The 18,491-nt window shown below is 41.9% G+C and overlaps 1 protein-coding gene across 2 annotated transcripts in view; it reads right to left on the bottom strand.

The window, feature by feature from the left end:
• Nucleotides 1–18,491, bottom strand: part of TRAPPC8 (trafficking protein particle complex subunit 8) — an 84,752-nt gene that overhangs the window by 11,752 nt on the left and 54,509 nt on the right. For both annotated transcript variants that reach the window (XM_084849619.1, XM_084849620.1), the window contains 9 exons: nucleotides 18,284–18,414; nucleotides 17,440–17,514; nucleotides 16,736–16,862; nucleotides 12,228–12,385; nucleotides 11,268–11,707; nucleotides 2,987–3,134; nucleotides 1,547–1,643; nucleotides 407–475; nucleotides 272–312 (listed from right to left, as the gene is read on the bottom strand). In XM_084849619.1, the coding sequence (XP_084705745.1) occupies nucleotides 272–312; nucleotides 407–475; nucleotides 1,547–1,643; nucleotides 2,987–3,134; nucleotides 11,268–11,707; nucleotides 12,228–12,385; nucleotides 16,736–16,862; nucleotides 17,440–17,514; nucleotides 18,284–18,414 (1,286 nt within the window). The remainder of the gene's footprint in view (nucleotides 1–271; nucleotides 313–406; nucleotides 476–1,546; nucleotides 1,644–2,986; nucleotides 3,135–11,267; nucleotides 11,708–12,227; nucleotides 12,386–16,735; nucleotides 16,863–17,439; nucleotides 17,515–18,283; nucleotides 18,415–18,491) is intronic.

Here is an 18,491-nt window from a genome sequence, read left to right as displayed (position 1 = left end):
GGGAGGTCGGTTCCTGGAAAACAGCATATCCTATGGCCATCTCGCCACTGTCTAGCAGCCATAGGATTACTCCCTAAATCTGATACATTTATAACTGGATTTGTTTTCAGTGCACAGGTGCTTGTACCTTCAGCTTTGCTGTATGTTTTTTCCTATAGAGATTTAGCAAGGATTTTTCCCCCCAGCCAAGCTCATACATCGGAGTAAATGCTTTTCCTGTGTGGTTATTACATCATTTCATACAACACACACACAATTATGATATGCATACCTGTTCACTTCCAAAAACGATATCTGCAAATGTATAAGTTTCTAAGGAATGAAGAAGGTGTAAAGTGTCAGTCCCTCAAAATGATGTATCAGCATTTAATTGTAGAAATAATGAACTAAAAAACTGAATACTTACCTAATGAATGTTTGCACCTTACTGCTTTCAAGCACAGCTTTCCTTTCTCTCTATTAGCCAGCTTAATATCTGGTAGAAGGAATGACCAAATATGGATTACTTCTCATGTCATAAATGTTTACATGGTCATACCACTTAAATATGTAAGTGGAGAACTCCCTTTACTGGGGGTGGTTGCATCAATGTTGTTGAAAATTGATGGATCATTGTTATTTAGGTGCTGCTCACAAAGAGCTCACCATGCTTAACAGCTGCAACAAGGTGACTTCTACAGGAGGGCTTAGTATGAAAAATGCCCTTAGCTCTTGTAGCTGCCAAAACATCTGAAGATAAATAGCACCTAAAGATGATGGCAGGAACTCAAGAGACTTAATTTAGGTTAGGTTAAGGGCTTGCACACTCCCATTGGGATATTTGATATTTTTCCCCTTTGGAGATTCCTGCGCCATGTCACAAACTCTTTGTAAAACACTTGCAACATGATATAGAGGACTGCTGTTTAATAGGAGTGCAAAGTCTGTTGGGTGTGCAGAACTAGTTGTGAGCTTTTTTGGATCCCTGCCTATGGGTTTTAAAACTCTTAAAATAAAGACCTTGGTTCATTCATTATCAAGTTCATCATTGTGTTGTTTTACTAGATAGTAAGCCTGCAGATGGGGGCACACCCCTTAATTTTATTAATTTTATCATTATAGTATAATGATAAGCACAGTATAAGTAACAAGAGACTAAATGAACATATTATCCAAACTAATATTAAAGAACAAAACACATATAGCCAAATTTTCTTTTTTACTGAACTATAGCAGCCAATTAGATATTACACAGGATAAGAGTATTATTCTTCTGGCAATCACATAAAATATGTCCCAGACCTATAAATCTTTTACTCTGACCTCTTAAAAGAATTTCCTGGCACGGAAAATTTCTGCCAGTTGTCAACACCCCGCACTGCATTTAGTGCTGTTCTATAGGATCCCTATTGGCTTTTTGGGAGTGAAGGGGGCTGCAGCTGAAAGGAGGCAGGAAAGCCCCATTCTGTAAGTGGAACTGAGCTTGTGGTTCATAGGATCAAACCTTAATTAAACATTTGTGCAAACAAAATTTGAACAGTTATATCCAATTATAACATTCACAAACCTTTGTCTTCAGAGTGATTTATGGATTCCTGTAGTTTCCAGTTTTTACTGTTACTAGACACTTGTACCATATGAAATTCTTTTACACCAGCTTCACTCTAATAAGAAAGCACCAAAGAGAGAGATATAAGAGATGGAAGTCATTGGTCTCAAGTGTTAGGTTTTCATTTAAAAAACTAGGTAAGTTTTTTTTTAAGTAGGTGGGGATAGAGAATGTTCAGTGTCTTCATGTTTTTCTGTACATTTGGTATTTTTACTCATGCTTCTTTTTTAAAAGGTCAGAGCAGCACAATTCACAAGTCAGCTAAGTAAAGGTATAGCCAATGGTCCCTAATTCAATTAGTGCTACATTTGCTCAATACCTAAATGCACTGCAAGAGTGAGTAACTGATGAATTGCTTATGTACAAAATTTGGGATGTGGAGAGATTTTTTGTGACATCTTAAACTATTCCAGATTTCATTATTCATGCCTTTTACATCTATTTTAAACTGGCAATTTTAGTAAAATTAAAAGGAATATAGTCACTGCACAAATTCAAAGAGCAAGGCCTAGTTCAATTATATTGGTTTGGATCAAAGGAAACACATGGGGGAAAGGGCTGATGGAAAGCGTCTCCGTCTGATTTTCAGGGATCTCCCTTGCCCCTGAGCCCACCCCACTCAGCAGGATTCACGAGCCCTTGGGAAAGGTGTTTGGAGGAGCTGCCAAAGGGAAGAGTGAGTGGGGAAGTCACCTTCTACCCTTCCCCATGTGTTCCTCTGGATCCATCCCATTATTCCACCCACATCCCCCTTAGGATAATCTTTGGAAAGCGTTCAAGAATAGATGTTGAGCTTGTACGCTCTTTCCTCTGCTCTCCTCGCTGTGAAGAGAAAATAACAACTGAACCAGAAGATCAGAATTTATTTGAATGTGGGGATCTTGCTTAGAGACATGGAAGTACCAGTCTCTGAAGACCACTCCAATCTCTCCCCAGGTACATGTGGATGGAGAAAATGATGTCTGAACAAGTTCTGAATAAGTTGTTAAAGAAGAATAATTTTAATATGCACAGTGAAGCTGAATGTTACAAAGAGATACAGTTACGTTTATCGATCTCTAGATGCTGTTCAAAGTTAACCATCTGTCCCCCAAAGCCTCAATAAAAGCACATAAAATGTTACTTGAAAGAAAAAACATAACTGCAGCACAAGTAAGAGTGACAATTCCCATACGGCAAAGGCTGGGAAGTAATACTAGAATTACTTTGTACTGAGCTCTCAATCAACTGAAATTCTATTTGCAAATTACTAAGAAGCCCCTAATAAAGCCAGAAGCTGAAGTTTTAAGAGGCTATACATAACTATTTTAAAAATCACATGCAGACATTTGCTTTGAAGACAGCAAGGTTTAGTTTAAAAATACAACCAATGTTATCCCCAGTTCTGAGCAGACTTACAGTATTGATATTTTCCACATCCACAAACACTAGCATATTGTCACCTTCACCTTTTTCATCCTCAAGAGCATTGCTTCGATAAACAGTAGCTCGCACAGTCAGCGATCTGCTGGTACAAATAACTGCAGTGTGTCTTAATATTCTGTGACTGGAAAGAGGAAATATTTTATATTTCACTACCTATGTACCTCCACATACAATTCAGTAGCTGTCATACAAGTTGTTACTAACCATTAGAGCTACAGGCATTAAGACTAAGTAAAACCATTCACTCTGTTGCACCTACACAGTCACTGAAAGATGCTATGCATTCTCATTTTACTCCAAGAAGCTCCATACATTTGATGTAACATCCAAATAGTGCATAAGCACATACATTTCTATAGTATACAACCAAGAACATGCAGTCCTCCCCACTCAAAGTAATATTTTTGTGAGGAAAGATGAGATCACATTAGGCATACAATGCCATTTGGACATTACATCAAATGCCTGGATTCCATTGCCCCCACCATACAGTATTGTGAACAGAAATTAAAAGGTTTACAGCACTGCTGATTGTGTATTTTGGAGTCCTAACCTGCATTCACATAACACTTTCCAATACTTGCAGTCACTGCAGTGTAGGGCAAACAGTGTAGGATACTTATTAATAATTTTCTATAGCATTTTTACGGCACATAAACAGGCCTATAAAAACCTGTGGCCCAAACCAAACATAGTCTACCAGGAGATCAAAGCTACAGTAACTGTTGATATTTGAATAGAAAGGGAGTGTATGGCTATTTTAACTAACTAACTAACTAACTAACTAACTAACTAACTAACTAACACAAGCAAGCAAGCAACCCTCCTGGCTTTGGCAGCCTGTCTGGGATTACAGGAACAGGGAGGGTTAACAAGTACACAGCAGGCCAAAATCTCTGGCTGTTGACTGTGTTTTGCTGGGGAAGAGGGTGTGAAGTTGTCCAGGCCTGCTTTATAGTAATTCTCAGCTGTCCTAACAATCATTCTGTATGAGGACTTTAGTAACCCTATTTACAGAGCAGAAAGTCAGCCTGACAGTACTGATATGGTCTACAACAGAGGTGGGTAGAAGGTAGATCAGGATCTACTAGTAACAACAACAAAAAGCACCCCCTCGGAATTAGGGTATTGAGATGGAAGAAAGTTTGGGGGGCAGGAGTCAGGAGTAGATTTTACTGTGACAGAACTGTGAGCTCAGTTCTTGTACTGAAACAAATTCCTGGGCTGAGCATGTGTTAACAGGCAGGGTTGTTCTGTAATTCTAAGAGTATGCCCCCCACCCCCACCCCAGCCACTGTTTTGCATCTGGCTCTGATTGGTGGACTTGAGGTTCTAGTAAAAACAAAGAAGATCTTGAAAGCACGCTGCCCTTCCCTGTTCTATAACACCTAGTAACCTTCATGGTTGAGCAGAGATTTGAAGAAATGTCCAACAGTGAAAAGACATCACCACATGAGGTTTCCTGATTTCCAAGGGCCAGCTAACTGAAATATTTGCTATTAAATCCAGCGTTCCATATTTTTAATTAAGACATTCACATAAGACAAATGCACAACTCTTGTGTTAGTTGCAGCACCACACATCCATCTATGTTGTTAAAAAGACCATTGGTCAGTTACCTGTAAAAGGGATTTCTTTGTGCATGTAAAACAGTACGTCAGGTGGGTCTTATGAACCACCTAGTGGTCAAAGGCAAAATCACTGCTCTAATTAAGTCTTTTAACTGTTTTTCCTGCCTTTGAAGCTCAGTTTCCGATGACAAGCTCAGAAAGTACTAGGATCAGTGAGAACAGCAAAACACAAACAAGAAAAACAGGACATCTTGCACTCTCTGCAGACAGGGCTTGGAAAGAAACCAAGTGTGACAAAATAAGAAAATTAATCCCCACCAGCAGAAACAGCCATAACAGAATCTGAATCTAGGGTGTGGCCCTGATGTACTGTTTTACATGCACAAAGAAATCCCTTTTATGGGTAAGTGACCAACACTATTTTCTCTTATGCATGTAAACAGTACATCAGGTGGGACATACCAAAGCTTGACCCATGTAGGGCGGGATTCAACAAAGTAGTAGCTGCTTAATGACTGGGAAAGACATGTGGCAAGACACATGTTGCAAGACAAAGGCCGCCTCAGCAGAAGCATGTAAGTCAATCTTGTAATGTTTAACAAATGTGCTAGGATTTGCTCATGTAGCTGCCCTACAAATCAACGCAGCAGAGCACTGAGGTAAAAAGCTGCCGATGTCGTGGCTGCTCTTGTTAGAATGAGCAAAAATTTTGGTAGGTGGAGATAACTTTGGGCAGGAAAGGCTAGGGAAATACACACCTTTAGCCATCTACTCAGACGGGCATTAGAAACCTTCTGTCCCAAGGAAGAAGGATGGAATGACACAAACAGGGAATCTGACTGCTGAAAAGTTTTGGTTCTGCTGCTTTGGCCTTCAGGGCCCTCCTGACAACAAGGAAATGCCATTTTATTTCTGAGGGGTGCACAGCAGAAGGACAAAAAGTGGGAAGAATTCGCTCTTGTTGACAATGAAAAGGAGACAACTTTAGGATGGACAAAGGGGTTAGTATGGAGCACCACTTTATCTTTATGGAATACACATAGGTATTTATCCACAGAGAGAACATTAAGTTTGGAGATCCTTCTGGCTGATGTTATGGCCACCAAGAATAAAACCTTGAAAGAGAGCAGTCAGACAGATACTGATTTCAGGGGCTCAAAGGGTGGCTTCTGAAGTGCTGAAAGTACTTTATGGAGATCCCAGGAAGGGAAACTATGTTGAACTGGAGGTGACTTTGAAAAAGCTCTGCACAGAAACTTTTTAAGAAAAGGATAAGCACCCATGGACCTATCTGGGCTTTTTGACAAAAGAGTAGATAGCATGGAAGCCTGACACTTGAGCATATTAGGCTTGAGACCCACAGCCAAACTGTCTTGCAGAAATGCTAAATGATCTGAGATTCTGGCTTTTTGAGCCCCAATCCTTTTCTTAGTACACCAAGTGGAGAATCTTCCATGTACTCTGGTAAATTCTGTGGGTAGATGGTCTCCTAGAGGTCAATATAATCTCGATTACTGCGGGGGAGAGGTCTGCTTTGGTAAAACGGTTCCTTTCCATTTCCAGACATGTCACTGAAGCCATGCAGTGTTTGGCTGAAGGAGATGGCCTTGAGTAACAGGTCATCCTGCAGAGAGAGAGGCCGAGGAGGAGCCACTGCTAGATTGATGAGGTCGGGAAACCAGGGTTTCCATGGCCAAAAAACAGAGTCGCTAAAATGAATCTCGCCTTTTCTTCCTCCACCTCCACAGAACCCTTGAGAGAAGAGGGAGAAGAGGAAAACAGTATAGAAAACCTATCGGTCATGGAGAAGACAGGGCACCCGTCATCACCGCTGCTGGAGAAGCATAATAGGAGAAGAACCCGCTGACCTGGTGATTGGCCTCTGATGCAAATAGCTCCACCTGGACTCTCCTGAAACAGGAGACTATCTCTTCGAAGACTTCTGGGTGAAGAATCCATTCTCCCTGGTTTAGCCATTTCCTGCTTAGCCTGTTGGCTTAAGTATTCTCTCCCCTGCTTAGGTATTCCACAGAGAGGGATTTTAGGTGATGTTCCACGCAAAGAAGGAAGGTGTCCAGCTCCTTAGAGGTCTGGAGACTTGGTTCCTTCTTGATGGTAGGTATGTGCCTTTGGCTGTGACACTGTCCACCTGGATGAAGACCAATCTGAGAGGAAGTACTTGCATGAAGTGCTGCATCGCTAGCCTGGCCGCCTAGAGCTCTAGTAGGTTGATAGAAAGCCGCGACTCCCCTGAGGACCAGGTTCCTTGAACCATCCTCCCCTTGCACAGAGCTCCCCAACCAGAAAGGCTGGCATCTGATGTAATCACTATTTGGGGGGGATCCTGGAGGGGGACCCCTTTCTCCAGAACAGGATGGAGGAGCCAGCAGCAGAAGGAAGCTCAAACAGCCCTGAAGAGATGAATGTTCAAGTGACATCTTGACGCTATATTGTTTTGGAAAGGAAAAAGGGCTGATTGTAAGGGACGAGAATTAAGTCTTGGCCAAGGAGTTACCTGGAATTTTGACACCATGAGGCCCAAAACCTTCGTTAGAAGCATGAGGTCAGCTGCTTCTTGAAGCAAATCAATCTGACTGCAGCTTGAATTTTGGAGAATCTCTCTGGAGAAACAGCCATGATCCCTACTTGTGTGTCTATTAAGGCTCCCAGGTGGAGTATTCCGTGAGAGGGGAGCAGATGACTCTTTTGACTGTTGAACAGAAAACTGAAGTCCTTGAGACATGCCAGGGTGACTTGCAGGATGTCCATTGCATGATGCCAAGAGGCTGAATGGATGAGAAGATAATCAAGGTAAGGGTATATTGAGATCCCTTGCATAAGAAGATGTGCCACCAAAGTGACATTGATCTTTGTAAATACTCTGGGACATGAAGCTAGGCCAAAAGGTATGGCTCTGTATGGAAAATGGGACTCTTCAAAGGCAAAATGGAGGTAGCACCGATGGATGAGGAAGATAGGAACATGGAGATAGACTTCTCTGAGGTCCACTGAAGTCATGAAGTCTCCTAGGCAAAGAGCTTCTTTGATGGACAGAAGAGTCTCCATCTGGAACCAGCGGCAACAGATGAAGTAGCTGAGAAAGTTAAAATTCAAGACAGGTCTGATGGATCCATCTTCCTTTGAGACTGTAAAGAAGCGAGAACAGAGCCCTAATCCCTTCACTTCTAGAGGCAACGGTTCCACTGCCGCGATATCTAGTAGAAGGTGGATGGCCAATTTCATCATCTCCCTCTTGGCTGGATTTGCTGGGGTTGGTGATGGGAAGAAATAGTGGGGAGGTCAAGATGTCAGCTCCAGACACAGAGCCAAGCAAAAAGTCTTCAGGACCCAACAATCTGAGGTGATGGCCGGCCATTTGTTGGAGACAGCCACCCACCAACAGAAGCTTGGTGGTAGAATTGGTACCTGTATCCCCTTAACATGGTGGATGAGCCATATCTAGTGTAGAAGTTCTGTTGGCCTTAATTTCCTCCTTGGGAATGAGCCCAGGTGGGATGAGTGGACTAAACATCTCTCCCTTGCCCAGAGGTTTTGGAGAAACAAAATGGCTGGCTGGTTTGGTAAGGATGAAAAGATCTCCTAAAGAAATGCCTTTCTTCCTTCTTTCCTGCCATGGGCATAGACTTTTTCTTATCTTTTGATTCAACTAGGACATCCTTTAAAGTGTCATCCCCAAAGAGGTTGCCCCCCAATGAAAAGCTCTGAGGCTAGGTTGGACTTTGAAGGAGGAGCAGCTTCCCAATGGCAAAGCCAAAGGAGTCTCCTGGCAAACACATCAGCTGCTAGGGATCTAGTAAAGAACTGAGCCACATCCAAAGAGGCACCGGCAATAAAAGCTACCACCCTAGAGACTTTGAGAAGGGTCTTACGTAATCTAGTTGGATCATGAAGTGCCCCTAACACATCTTCCAATCAGAGGAAGGACGATCTGGCAAAAACTGATGCTGAAGCTGCCACCCAGACAGACAGGGATGCTGCTTCATGGGCCTTCTTCAAACCAGTATCCAGCTTGCGCTCAGCCTATTCCTTGAACTGCACATTCGTATCTTTCAGGTGAAGAGCACGGTTCACCACATCCGCCACGGGTGCATCAAGAAGCGAGATTTTAATTTGATCCATAATAAACTGCTCTAAAACATAATGTTTGTTAGCAGTAGCAATGGATTTTGTGTGCTGCAAAGGAGAATTCAACTCACCTCTAATCACTTTTGAGATAAGAGCAGGCAGCTTTACCACTTTGGTCTTGGGCTGAGGATCAGGACAGACAGCTGCCATCCTAGAAGCAGAGGGTTGAGGAGCTTCCTCTGAAGGAATCAAATCTAAGGCTGCCATTGATTTACATAGCAGGGGAAGATAATGTGAGTCCTGGAATAGGTGATAGGAATCAGGCCCACCAGTCCACTCCTCTTCATCCAGGACAATTAAGTCCACATCATTCTCATCTGGGTTAGGAGAGTCCAGATTTGGGTTGGATATAGAATCATAGAATAGTAGGGTTGGAAGGGGCCTACAAGACCATTATTCCAACCCCCTGCTCAGTGCAGGAATCCAAGTCAGAGCATCCCCGACAGATGACTGTCCAGCCTCATCTTGAATGCCTCCAGTGTGGGAGAGCCCACTATCTCCCTAGGTCATTGGTTCCATTGTCGTATTGCTCTAACAGTCAGGAAGTTTTTCCTGATGTTCAGCCGGAATCTGGCTTCCTGTAACTTGAGCCCATTATTCCGTGTCCTGCATTCTGGGATGATCAAGAATGCATTTCTTCTTAACTTCCTCCTAGGCACACTGTCTCAAGCTGGAGCTGAAGGAGCCTGCTGTGACATTAGGAGAGGGCCAGCGGGCTACACAGCATTTCTACATGTAGCAGACATAGAAAGGGTTAAAGGTTGAAAATAACCAAGGCATCCTTAGTCAGGTCAGCTAATAAATCCTCCTTCAAGCACTGTAGCAGAGAAGGTGGAATTTCCAGAGAAACTGAATCCCCTCAGATTGCTGCCTAATAGTAGAGGATTGACAGGGTTTTGGTGGGAAAAAGCAGTGGTCCTGGAGGATGATGCCCCTGTTCTCACAGGGCGGTCTGTGAACCCCTGGAACTCTTCTGGGGAAGACTGCATCAAAAACAGACTGCCCAAACTCCCAGCCAAGTCTGCCTCTCTGTCATCAGAGAGATCTTCATCTGCCCTAAGGCGCCTTCTGGCCAACCACCTGGGAGACAGTGTAGCAAAAGCTGGGCTCCTGCGTAAGGCCAGGCTACCCTCTCCTTGTCCTCCTCTTCCTCTTCCTCCTCCTCCCAAACTCCCAACATCCATACCAGGCAGGGGTAAGTCATTGTAGGCACTCAATCTTTCTCTGAGCCCTGCTGAGGAAAAAGGTGGAAAAAAGGGAGCTCCAGGTGCGACGGAAAGGCTTGCTTTTTCATAAGCTGCAGACGGACAAGCCACTTCAGTGCAAATGGAAGGAGGGTCAGTAATGGCTGCCATTATTGCCTTTCTGTCGCTCACAGAGGCCACATGGAGGCGGCTTGTGAAGAGCCAGAGGAGACTGCCAGATGAGGTTTATGAGGAGATTTGGGGGGAGAAACAGTCTTTCCTTTTGCTTTCCCCACAGCAAGCGGCAGAGACGAAGGCATAGAAGGGGGAAAAGGCCGGCCAAATTGGGGTTGGGCGCGGTGGAGACAACAATGAAGGTAGCTGACAAGAACGGAGAAATAGGGATGGCAGAGAAATCCGCCATGGACTTCAATGAGGCCCCCCGGAGTCTGCGGCAGAACAGACTGCTCCTCCCCGCCACCCCATGAAAATTTACGTAGCCTATCACGGTTAAGGTTTAAATATTTACGTAGCCTATCATGGTTAAGGGCAGGGACGCAAATGGCCTTAACCTGGCCGGCAGCTCTGCGGACTTGCCACAGAGCGGAGCCAGCTGGAGAGGATTCCGGGGGGAGGGACGGATCACCCCCCCCCATGGACCCCCAGCAGACTCAGAAAGGTGAGTTCCGTACACCCCTACAGAGAAACTGTGGTGGTGGTTCCCCCCGCCCTTTTTTTTTTTTTTTTACTGTTTTCTCTGAAAGGAAAAAAGATTGGGAAGGGAGGAAAAGAGAACAGACAATAACACATGGACGTGCAAAAGTTAGGGAGAAAATGGGGGGGGGAGCCCGAGTCAGAAGAATGCAGAGGCGAATCCATGACCACTTCAGTGAGGCAAAATCGCACAACTGAGCTTCAAAGGCAGGAAAGACAGTTAAAAGACTTAATTGGAGCAGCGATTTTGCTTTTGACCACTAGATGGCACATAAGACCCACCTGATGTACTGTTTACATGCACAAGAGAAACGAAAGATATTACAGCCCAAATGCTAATATTTAGGTACATTCAGAATGTGATAAGTATAGCTGTGAAATCTTGAATCATTTGACTTATCAATGAAGTATTGCCTATCTGTTCTTCCCTAAAACAATTTTCCAACTTAAAATGGAATATATGCTATTTCCCATGCAGAAGTGTTCAAATACAGCTAATTAAAAAGGATTAAAATACAGCTAATTAAACACTGCTTCACTTTCTTTTAAGCTAAATGGGGCACTCATCCTCAAAGATCTTTTGGCTGATATCAAAATTTGTTTAATTCATAGAAGTACACAAGACGATTAAAAACTTACCACATTTTTGAGTGTTTTCTAATATTTTCATAGTAAAACAAAAATTTTATTTCATGAACACCTTCTTCATCTGGCCCACGTAACCACATGGGAAGCTGTACTGAAGCTCCAGGGAGGAGAACAGAGTCAGGAAGTGGGACATCTATGACTTCGGGTTGACTTCCTATTCCAGCCCCAAAGTCTGAAGCAGCAGCTGAGGACATCAGTGAACATACAGAGGTAGAATGCGTTACAACAGTCTTGTAAGCACTGCAGTGTTCAGATGCTGATGGGCTTAGTGGTGTCAGAATGGTACTGCTGCCACCAAAGGTAAAGAACTCTGGTCGTTTAGAGACGACTTTCACTCCAGTCAGAGGACATTTGCTTATGTTCATAAATTCTACATAAGTCTTTCGGATTTCTCCACAAAGCAGCTCTGTAGGAAAATTTATAAAGAATACCTGCATTGGAAGAAAAACACATAAATGTATATCTGGTGATCTGCTAAAGTTAATGAAGGCAGCTCTCTCCCATTTGTCCATATATTTATCAATATAAGTAAGTCTCAAAGAATAAAGTTCAAGTAAAGATAGTTTTCCAAATTGCACTTTCACTTTTACTGGGTATCTTTAATAGAAACAGAATAGAAAGGTACCATTTCATGAAAAATAAATGCCGAGAAAGTGACAAGAAGTTAAAATAGAAGACATTCTTGATTTCAGAAAGTTCTATTTTCAGCCAACTGTAGCAAAAAATACACATTTCAATGTAATAAGGCTGGGGGGAATGATTCATCATACTATTTTACACTTACTATTTTCAAAGCAACAATGCTTCAAAACTTCTATTCTGCACTCAAGTATAATTAAACTTTTTGAAGCTGAGTAGCATAGATAAGAAAACCAAAAATGAAAGGAACATCAATATATTTCAAAAGAAACAATTAATATATTTGACAATGCTGTCAATGATCAGCTGTACCTCTAGCAAAGGCATTTCCTCTGTAATAATGGGATCTAAACGTCTATCAGGTCCATATTTAATAGATGTTTTCTCTTCTTTTGTATTATTCAAGCGAGGGCCCTGGATTTCCAAATCTTGTCGCCCTCGTACTGACATTCCGTTAGAGTTATATTTTCCTGAAAATGAACAAACAGGATCTTGAAATGCAACAAATTAGTTGATAATCAAAACTTAAACTGCAGTTTTTAAAACACCATTGAAATTAGGCCTATAATTATTAAGGTGCATTTAATACTGAAAAGAAGAACAAACATTAATTTATTTACATCATTTTTACCCTGCTCTTCAGCCGAAAAAATGTTTCCAGAGCAGATTAATGGTAAGACAGCCCCTGCCCTCAGGCTAACAATCTAAAAGGTACAACACAAAAGGAAAAGGGATTGGAAGGAAGGAGAAAAAAAGCAAAACTCGGGCACTACTTCTGTTAGGGAAGGGCAAAACAAGCTCCCTGCAACTGTTCCTTCTCTGGCCAATGCATGAGCTAGGCTGGTCTCCCCCTTGCCATGATGTTCTTCCTGAGAGGCAGGGGGTTCAGCCTCTCAGTGGCTCTTGGTTTTTTGGTCAATGGACAAGGCCAGAATCTGCATTTCCAGAGAACTGTCAGTTGGAGCTGTGTGCTCCTAACAGGGAGGGGTGAATCAAACTCCCTGCAGCTGCTCTCTCCCTGGCTGATGTATGGGGCCAGGTTGGTAATCATCCAAACTCACACAAAACAGGCTTTGCAATCTGAATGAAATTGTGCTGCTGCCCATTTATAAATGTCTGCATATATGTCTGCTAAAATTATAGACTTACTATTAAAATCCCAGCTTTTCACAATATAATCAACAAATTGGCTTGGATTCAGAGTTGTGCAACTGAAAAGTAGCTTGCTCAAAAAGGCCTTCCCACTTCTTTCCCACTACTGTAGACCTCCACATCCTATTCCATACTGCTGTACAGGGTCAGAAGAAGGTCTTCAAGGGGCCCTGTGGGCTGCAATGGGGAGGAGAGGGAAGGAAAGCCCCAAATGCATCAGCAGAAGGCTGCTCATGCAAATCTGGACCCAAGCCATAAGAACATAAGAAGAGCCATGCTGGATCAGACCAAGGGTCCATCTAGCCCAGCTGTTTACAGTGGCTAATCAGTGCCCATGGAAAAACCCACAAGCAGAACATCAGTGTAACAGTACCCTCCCTGCCATGTTCCCCAGCAAATGGTGTACAATGGCATACTGCCTCTGATACTGGAAGAAGCATATAGCCATCAGCACTAGTACTCATTGATAGCCTTACCTGCCATGAATTTGTGCAATCACTACATCTTGTGGAAGTGAATTCCATAGTTTAAGTATATGTTGGACGAAGAAGTACTTCCTTTTATCTGTCCTGAATCTCCCACCAAACAGCTTCATGGGATGACCCTAGCTTCTAGCATTATGAGAGAGGGAGAAAGATGTCTCCCAATCCACTTTCTCCATACCATGCATAATTTTGTAAACCTCTATTATGTCAATCCCTTACCCTCCTTTTTTCCAGGCTAAACAATCCCAGCTGTTGTAACCTTCTCTCCTAGGGGAGATGCTTCAACCCCTTGAGATGCTCATGGTAGCTGATACACCACTCCCCCCTTTGATTACTAGGATGGCGATCCTGGGAATCATCATATTTTAAAGTTTTTTTATGCACTTTGACACAGGAAGGAGGGAACCTTCCCATATATATGGCCTACATGGTAGCACGTTTGAACACCTCTATCATACCTCCCCTTACTCACCCTTTTCCTAAGCTAAACATTGTTTTCTTATGGAACTATGTTTGGGGTGCATATATGGAAACTGAGATTGGATCAGACAACACTGTTGCAGGAAAACAGGTTCTTTCCTGTGATGTAACCATCTTGTGATTTCATCTCATGTATTTAGATAGTGTATATTGCCATATTCATAGTGTTTACATACAACACTAAATCCCACTTTAGCATTGTTCATAAGCCTTGGGCTTATGCATTCCATCTCCTCTCCGGGCCTCCAGTGTAGCTGCGAAGAGGAGAATTGGAAGCATTTGCTTCCATTTTCAAACCACCATGGTTTCTTGTTATCTCCAAACCTAGACAAATTGTTTAGTGTTAACTACAGTTTATTGAAACAAGTCAACTTCAAATCATAATTAATTATCCTGGCTTGTTTCAATAAACTACAGTTAATGCTAAACTCAGTTTGTCTAGGTTCTGATCTAACAACAGCTGCGGATATTTGAAAATGGAAGTGGCTGCTTCCAATCTCCTTGTAGACATGCCATAGGAGAGGGATGCACATGAGCTCAAGGCTCATGCAAATAATGCTAAAGAACGGCTTAATGCAGGGGTCCCCAATCTTTTTGGATTCTTGGGCACATTTGGGAATTTGAGAAACTGCTGTGGGCAACACCATAAAATACCTGATCACCGCTTTAGCATCTACCTGCCATTTCTATGGGTCTTAGGGTGCATCTTATTCAGCAAAAACGTTTGTTTTGTGTCTATTGGACACCACAGTGTCTCTTTCATAAGGTTTTGTTTAATTCATCTAATTGCTGGTGGTGCAATACAGCTAATGCTTCTTTTAAACATGTTTTAGCAATGTCCAGTAGTTGCTTCTTTTGGTGGGGAAGTTATTACACAGAAAAATTTTGTACTGGAACAGTCTTTAGTATTCACTGATGCACACACTCCTTTATTTGCTTCATGGAAATTAACAAATGGTCAGCATAAATGGATTCTCTGCGACCCTTTGACAGCTAAAAGACAGATATTACAACACTGGAAGGATAAACCCTCGCCTCCTATAATACATGGATTGACGACCTTACAATGCTTTCAATATTTGAACAGTTGGCATATAGACACCACCTTCAAATGGATACTTATTTGGATATTTGGACCACTTTTGTTGAAGTTTATGTATAATTGCTAGAAAATTGTATGCATTGCATATAAATCCATATACATATATTAAAATAAATAAATAAATAAATAGAAATGTTGGGTGCCTACAGGCACCACATTGGGGACCCCTTTGTGGGCACTGTCAGGGTAGAAACTGAGCCGATAGAACCCCAGAGCAGTTCTGATTCTGAGGGAGAACGGCAATCTGTGGGAGAGGAGCACGCTCATCTCTCACAGGTACAGCAGCTGGCAGAGATTCCTCCTGCCAGCATTCCTGAGATAGTGACCCTGGCAGCGAGAGAGTGCAGGAGGGGGGCTTGCTGGACGCTCGACGCCGACAGCACCGAAAGCTGGAGGGCGCGGTAAGGAGGCGTAGCGCCTGTTTGGCACGCAAGCAACAGTCGCGTCCCGAGGACCTATGGGAAAGAGGGAGGAACTCTCCCTAGCCCATAAGTTCAGGGTCTTCCCGTGATTCTCCTTCAAACGGGGATCAACTGACTACTTGAAGTTTAGGCTACTCTGCTGTTCCTTGCTTAGTCGCTGGTGATTAGCATCTGAAAGAGTCATTAAGTTGTAAAAAGATTAAAGCCTTGAAAAGAATCCTTTTGTCTGTGTCTTGAGTTAGCTATTGGAGTAGACTGAAAGAGGCCGCCAGGGCGCTCCTGACAGGCACCACTGGAGGTGCCCTTGGGCACCATGGCACCCACAGGCACTGTATTGGGGACCCCTGGCTTAATGTTAAATGGGAACTAGGCCACTGAGTCCAAAGCCCTACTCTGACTTCATCATCTGGCTGGTGGAGTATCAAATCTGGGGATAAGGAAACAGCACACAAAGATTCTTAACAAAGTGGAAATCACATAAATAGCAGAAATTTTAAACATTTTTTTCCTTGATTGCAGAAAATATCTTCCCTCCCAAACAGGAGAAGATACTTATCAAGTTTGGACTATCATATCTCAGACTAATAAACAAAGATATGAATAAGCCTTTTTGCCACATACACAGCACCGTCACTCCTGGTGAGCAAACCAGGATGTTTCCCATTAACTACAGTTTCCCAATTTGTCCAACCTGGGAAACTACACTTAATGGCTTTGGAACAAGCGAGCTTCAAACCGTGGATTGTCTGAATGTAGCCACTAACTATGTATGGAATTTATGCTATTGTTTTTATGCTAACGAATTTCCCCCCTATTTTAATGTTATTGTCTTTTTATTGCTGTTAGCCTATTTAAATGCTGTTATAGTGGAAAGGCAGAATATATTTTAATTAAAAAATTTATAAGATACATGACACAGTTCACAGTCTAGTCACAAGAACTGTTCATGAGCTACAATACATATATGTATTAGGATAGTACAGTAAGCTGCAGGAACCAGCTCTATGAATCACATGCCATGTATTACTAACCCCTGCATCAGTCACCTATGCCCCTCTTTTTTATCCCACTGGCAGCTGTTGCTTCAAGTCCAACAGCTTAGCTTTCAGAATCTAGCAACATGATCTGCTCTTGTACAAAACCCTTCATAGTGTTGTGGTAAATATTCAATAGGCATACCTGTTTGCAATCCAACAGAAGGGTCTATTCCATCTAGTACTGTAGTACTCTGAATAGTTCCAAGATTGTAAAGGACTCCCAGAATATGTAGCTCCCCTGTTTGATGGGGAAAGAGCTTTAGTCTTGCCTGTGGAGATACGTTAAATTTTTGTTGTTGCTAGTGTAGAGTTATTTTACATGTATGCACCATTTGAGTTACAAAAAAGCAAGCACGTATATTTACCATTGTAAGAAGCCATCTATGATCGCAATACAACTTCTATATTCCTATGACAGCATTTCAGAAAATAATGGCAACGTTCAACTTACAGCATAGGCAACCATTTTGCCATTACTTTTCTTGTAATTCACGGTTTGAGGATGTGCTTTTACAATTCTACAGGTTAGACTTTTCCCAAGTACTATAAAAATGTTTGGCCAGATGAGGTTCACAAGAAAAAAAGAAACTAATCTGCAGTAATTCTTTGAGTAAATTTAATCTCTAATACCAAGTCCTACCTTGAATAAAGTACTACACTCTAGTAAATTATTTAAAACTCTACAGAAAGTACGGTACACAAAGTAAATGTTTCACAATCTACTTCTAGTCCAATATATTAGTGTATTGCTATGAATACAGTATGTTTATGTTTAATTCCTCTTGTGAACGAACTTGGAAAGTTTGCACTTTTAAAGGTGAGATAAAAATAAATTAAACTACCTACCATTTTAGTTTCTTCACTGTTAATAAAAAATTCTGATATCACTTCAGCTCCAATCATATCTTTTCCACACGTTTCCTAAAATGTAAAAGTGATTTGAAAAACCAGTTCCATTAAATGTAGCTGTTTCTCAGCATTAAAGTGTTGCCAGTAGCACTTTTTAAAACATTGGACTTCAATATATTAGAAACGTTTTTCAGTTTGTGAAAACAGAAACCTGGACATAGCTGTTAAGTGCCCTACCTATAAGGCTGGTTTGAAGGTAACTATAATGCTAAACCATAGTTTAGCACTAAAAGGAAGAGCCTAGCTTCTTCCAAGGCTTTCACACAATGCCTTCCCTCTTTAGCAAATCCACAATGAGCAGTCTAAAAGCTTTTGTTTCTGTTTTAGCTTAATCACAGCTTGCCATGTTGTCCAAACCCAGATAAACTGTGCTGAATTTTAACTAGTTAGTCAAATAAAGCCAATTTTCCAATCTCAAACCATATTCTATGCAGATTTGTTTCCACTAACCATAATTAAGATTAGGGTTTAGGGTTTTGATGACATGTTTAACAGGAGTTAACTAAAAAGGAGGTGGAAGCTTCCTGTCTCCAATTCACGGCTACACCGGAGAAGGAGAAGACAGTTGAGAGGGCTTCTGTCTGGGGGTAAGCTAAGCTTGGTCTTGTAAAACTAAACCATGGTTTAGTTTTACGTCTGAATGCAGTCATCTTCTCTAATAATTAGAAAGGAAATCAACATGTGAAGCTTTGAACTGATTTGTTGTTCAATAATAAGAACATATACATTTATTACTAGAACTTTATGAATTCTTGCTATAGGACATTTTCTAATTACTTACTAATTCCTTTGTTTCTCCGTTGTTCTTTGAATTGAAATCCTTTGGTTGGAATTTCCAAAGTAGTGACAAGTCAGTTAACAACAGCGGAACTTTCAATGGATTTCTAAAAGCTACTTCCACAGTTATTGGTTCTATTAAAAAGAAAATTAATTATATATTTTTAGGAAGGCCATTCTTAGAGAGAATAAGCCACATCATTCATAATTTA

The sequence above is a fragment of the Heloderma suspectum genome, chromosome 4, assembly GCF_057233095.1.
Source record: "Heloderma suspectum isolate Gila_16-S chromosome 4, 16-S_ref, whole genome shotgun sequence".
Taxonomy (NCBI): Eukaryota; Metazoa; Chordata; class Lepidosauria; order Squamata; family Helodermatidae; genus Heloderma; species Heloderma suspectum.
This window is presented reverse-complemented; position numbering and strand designations above follow the sequence as displayed.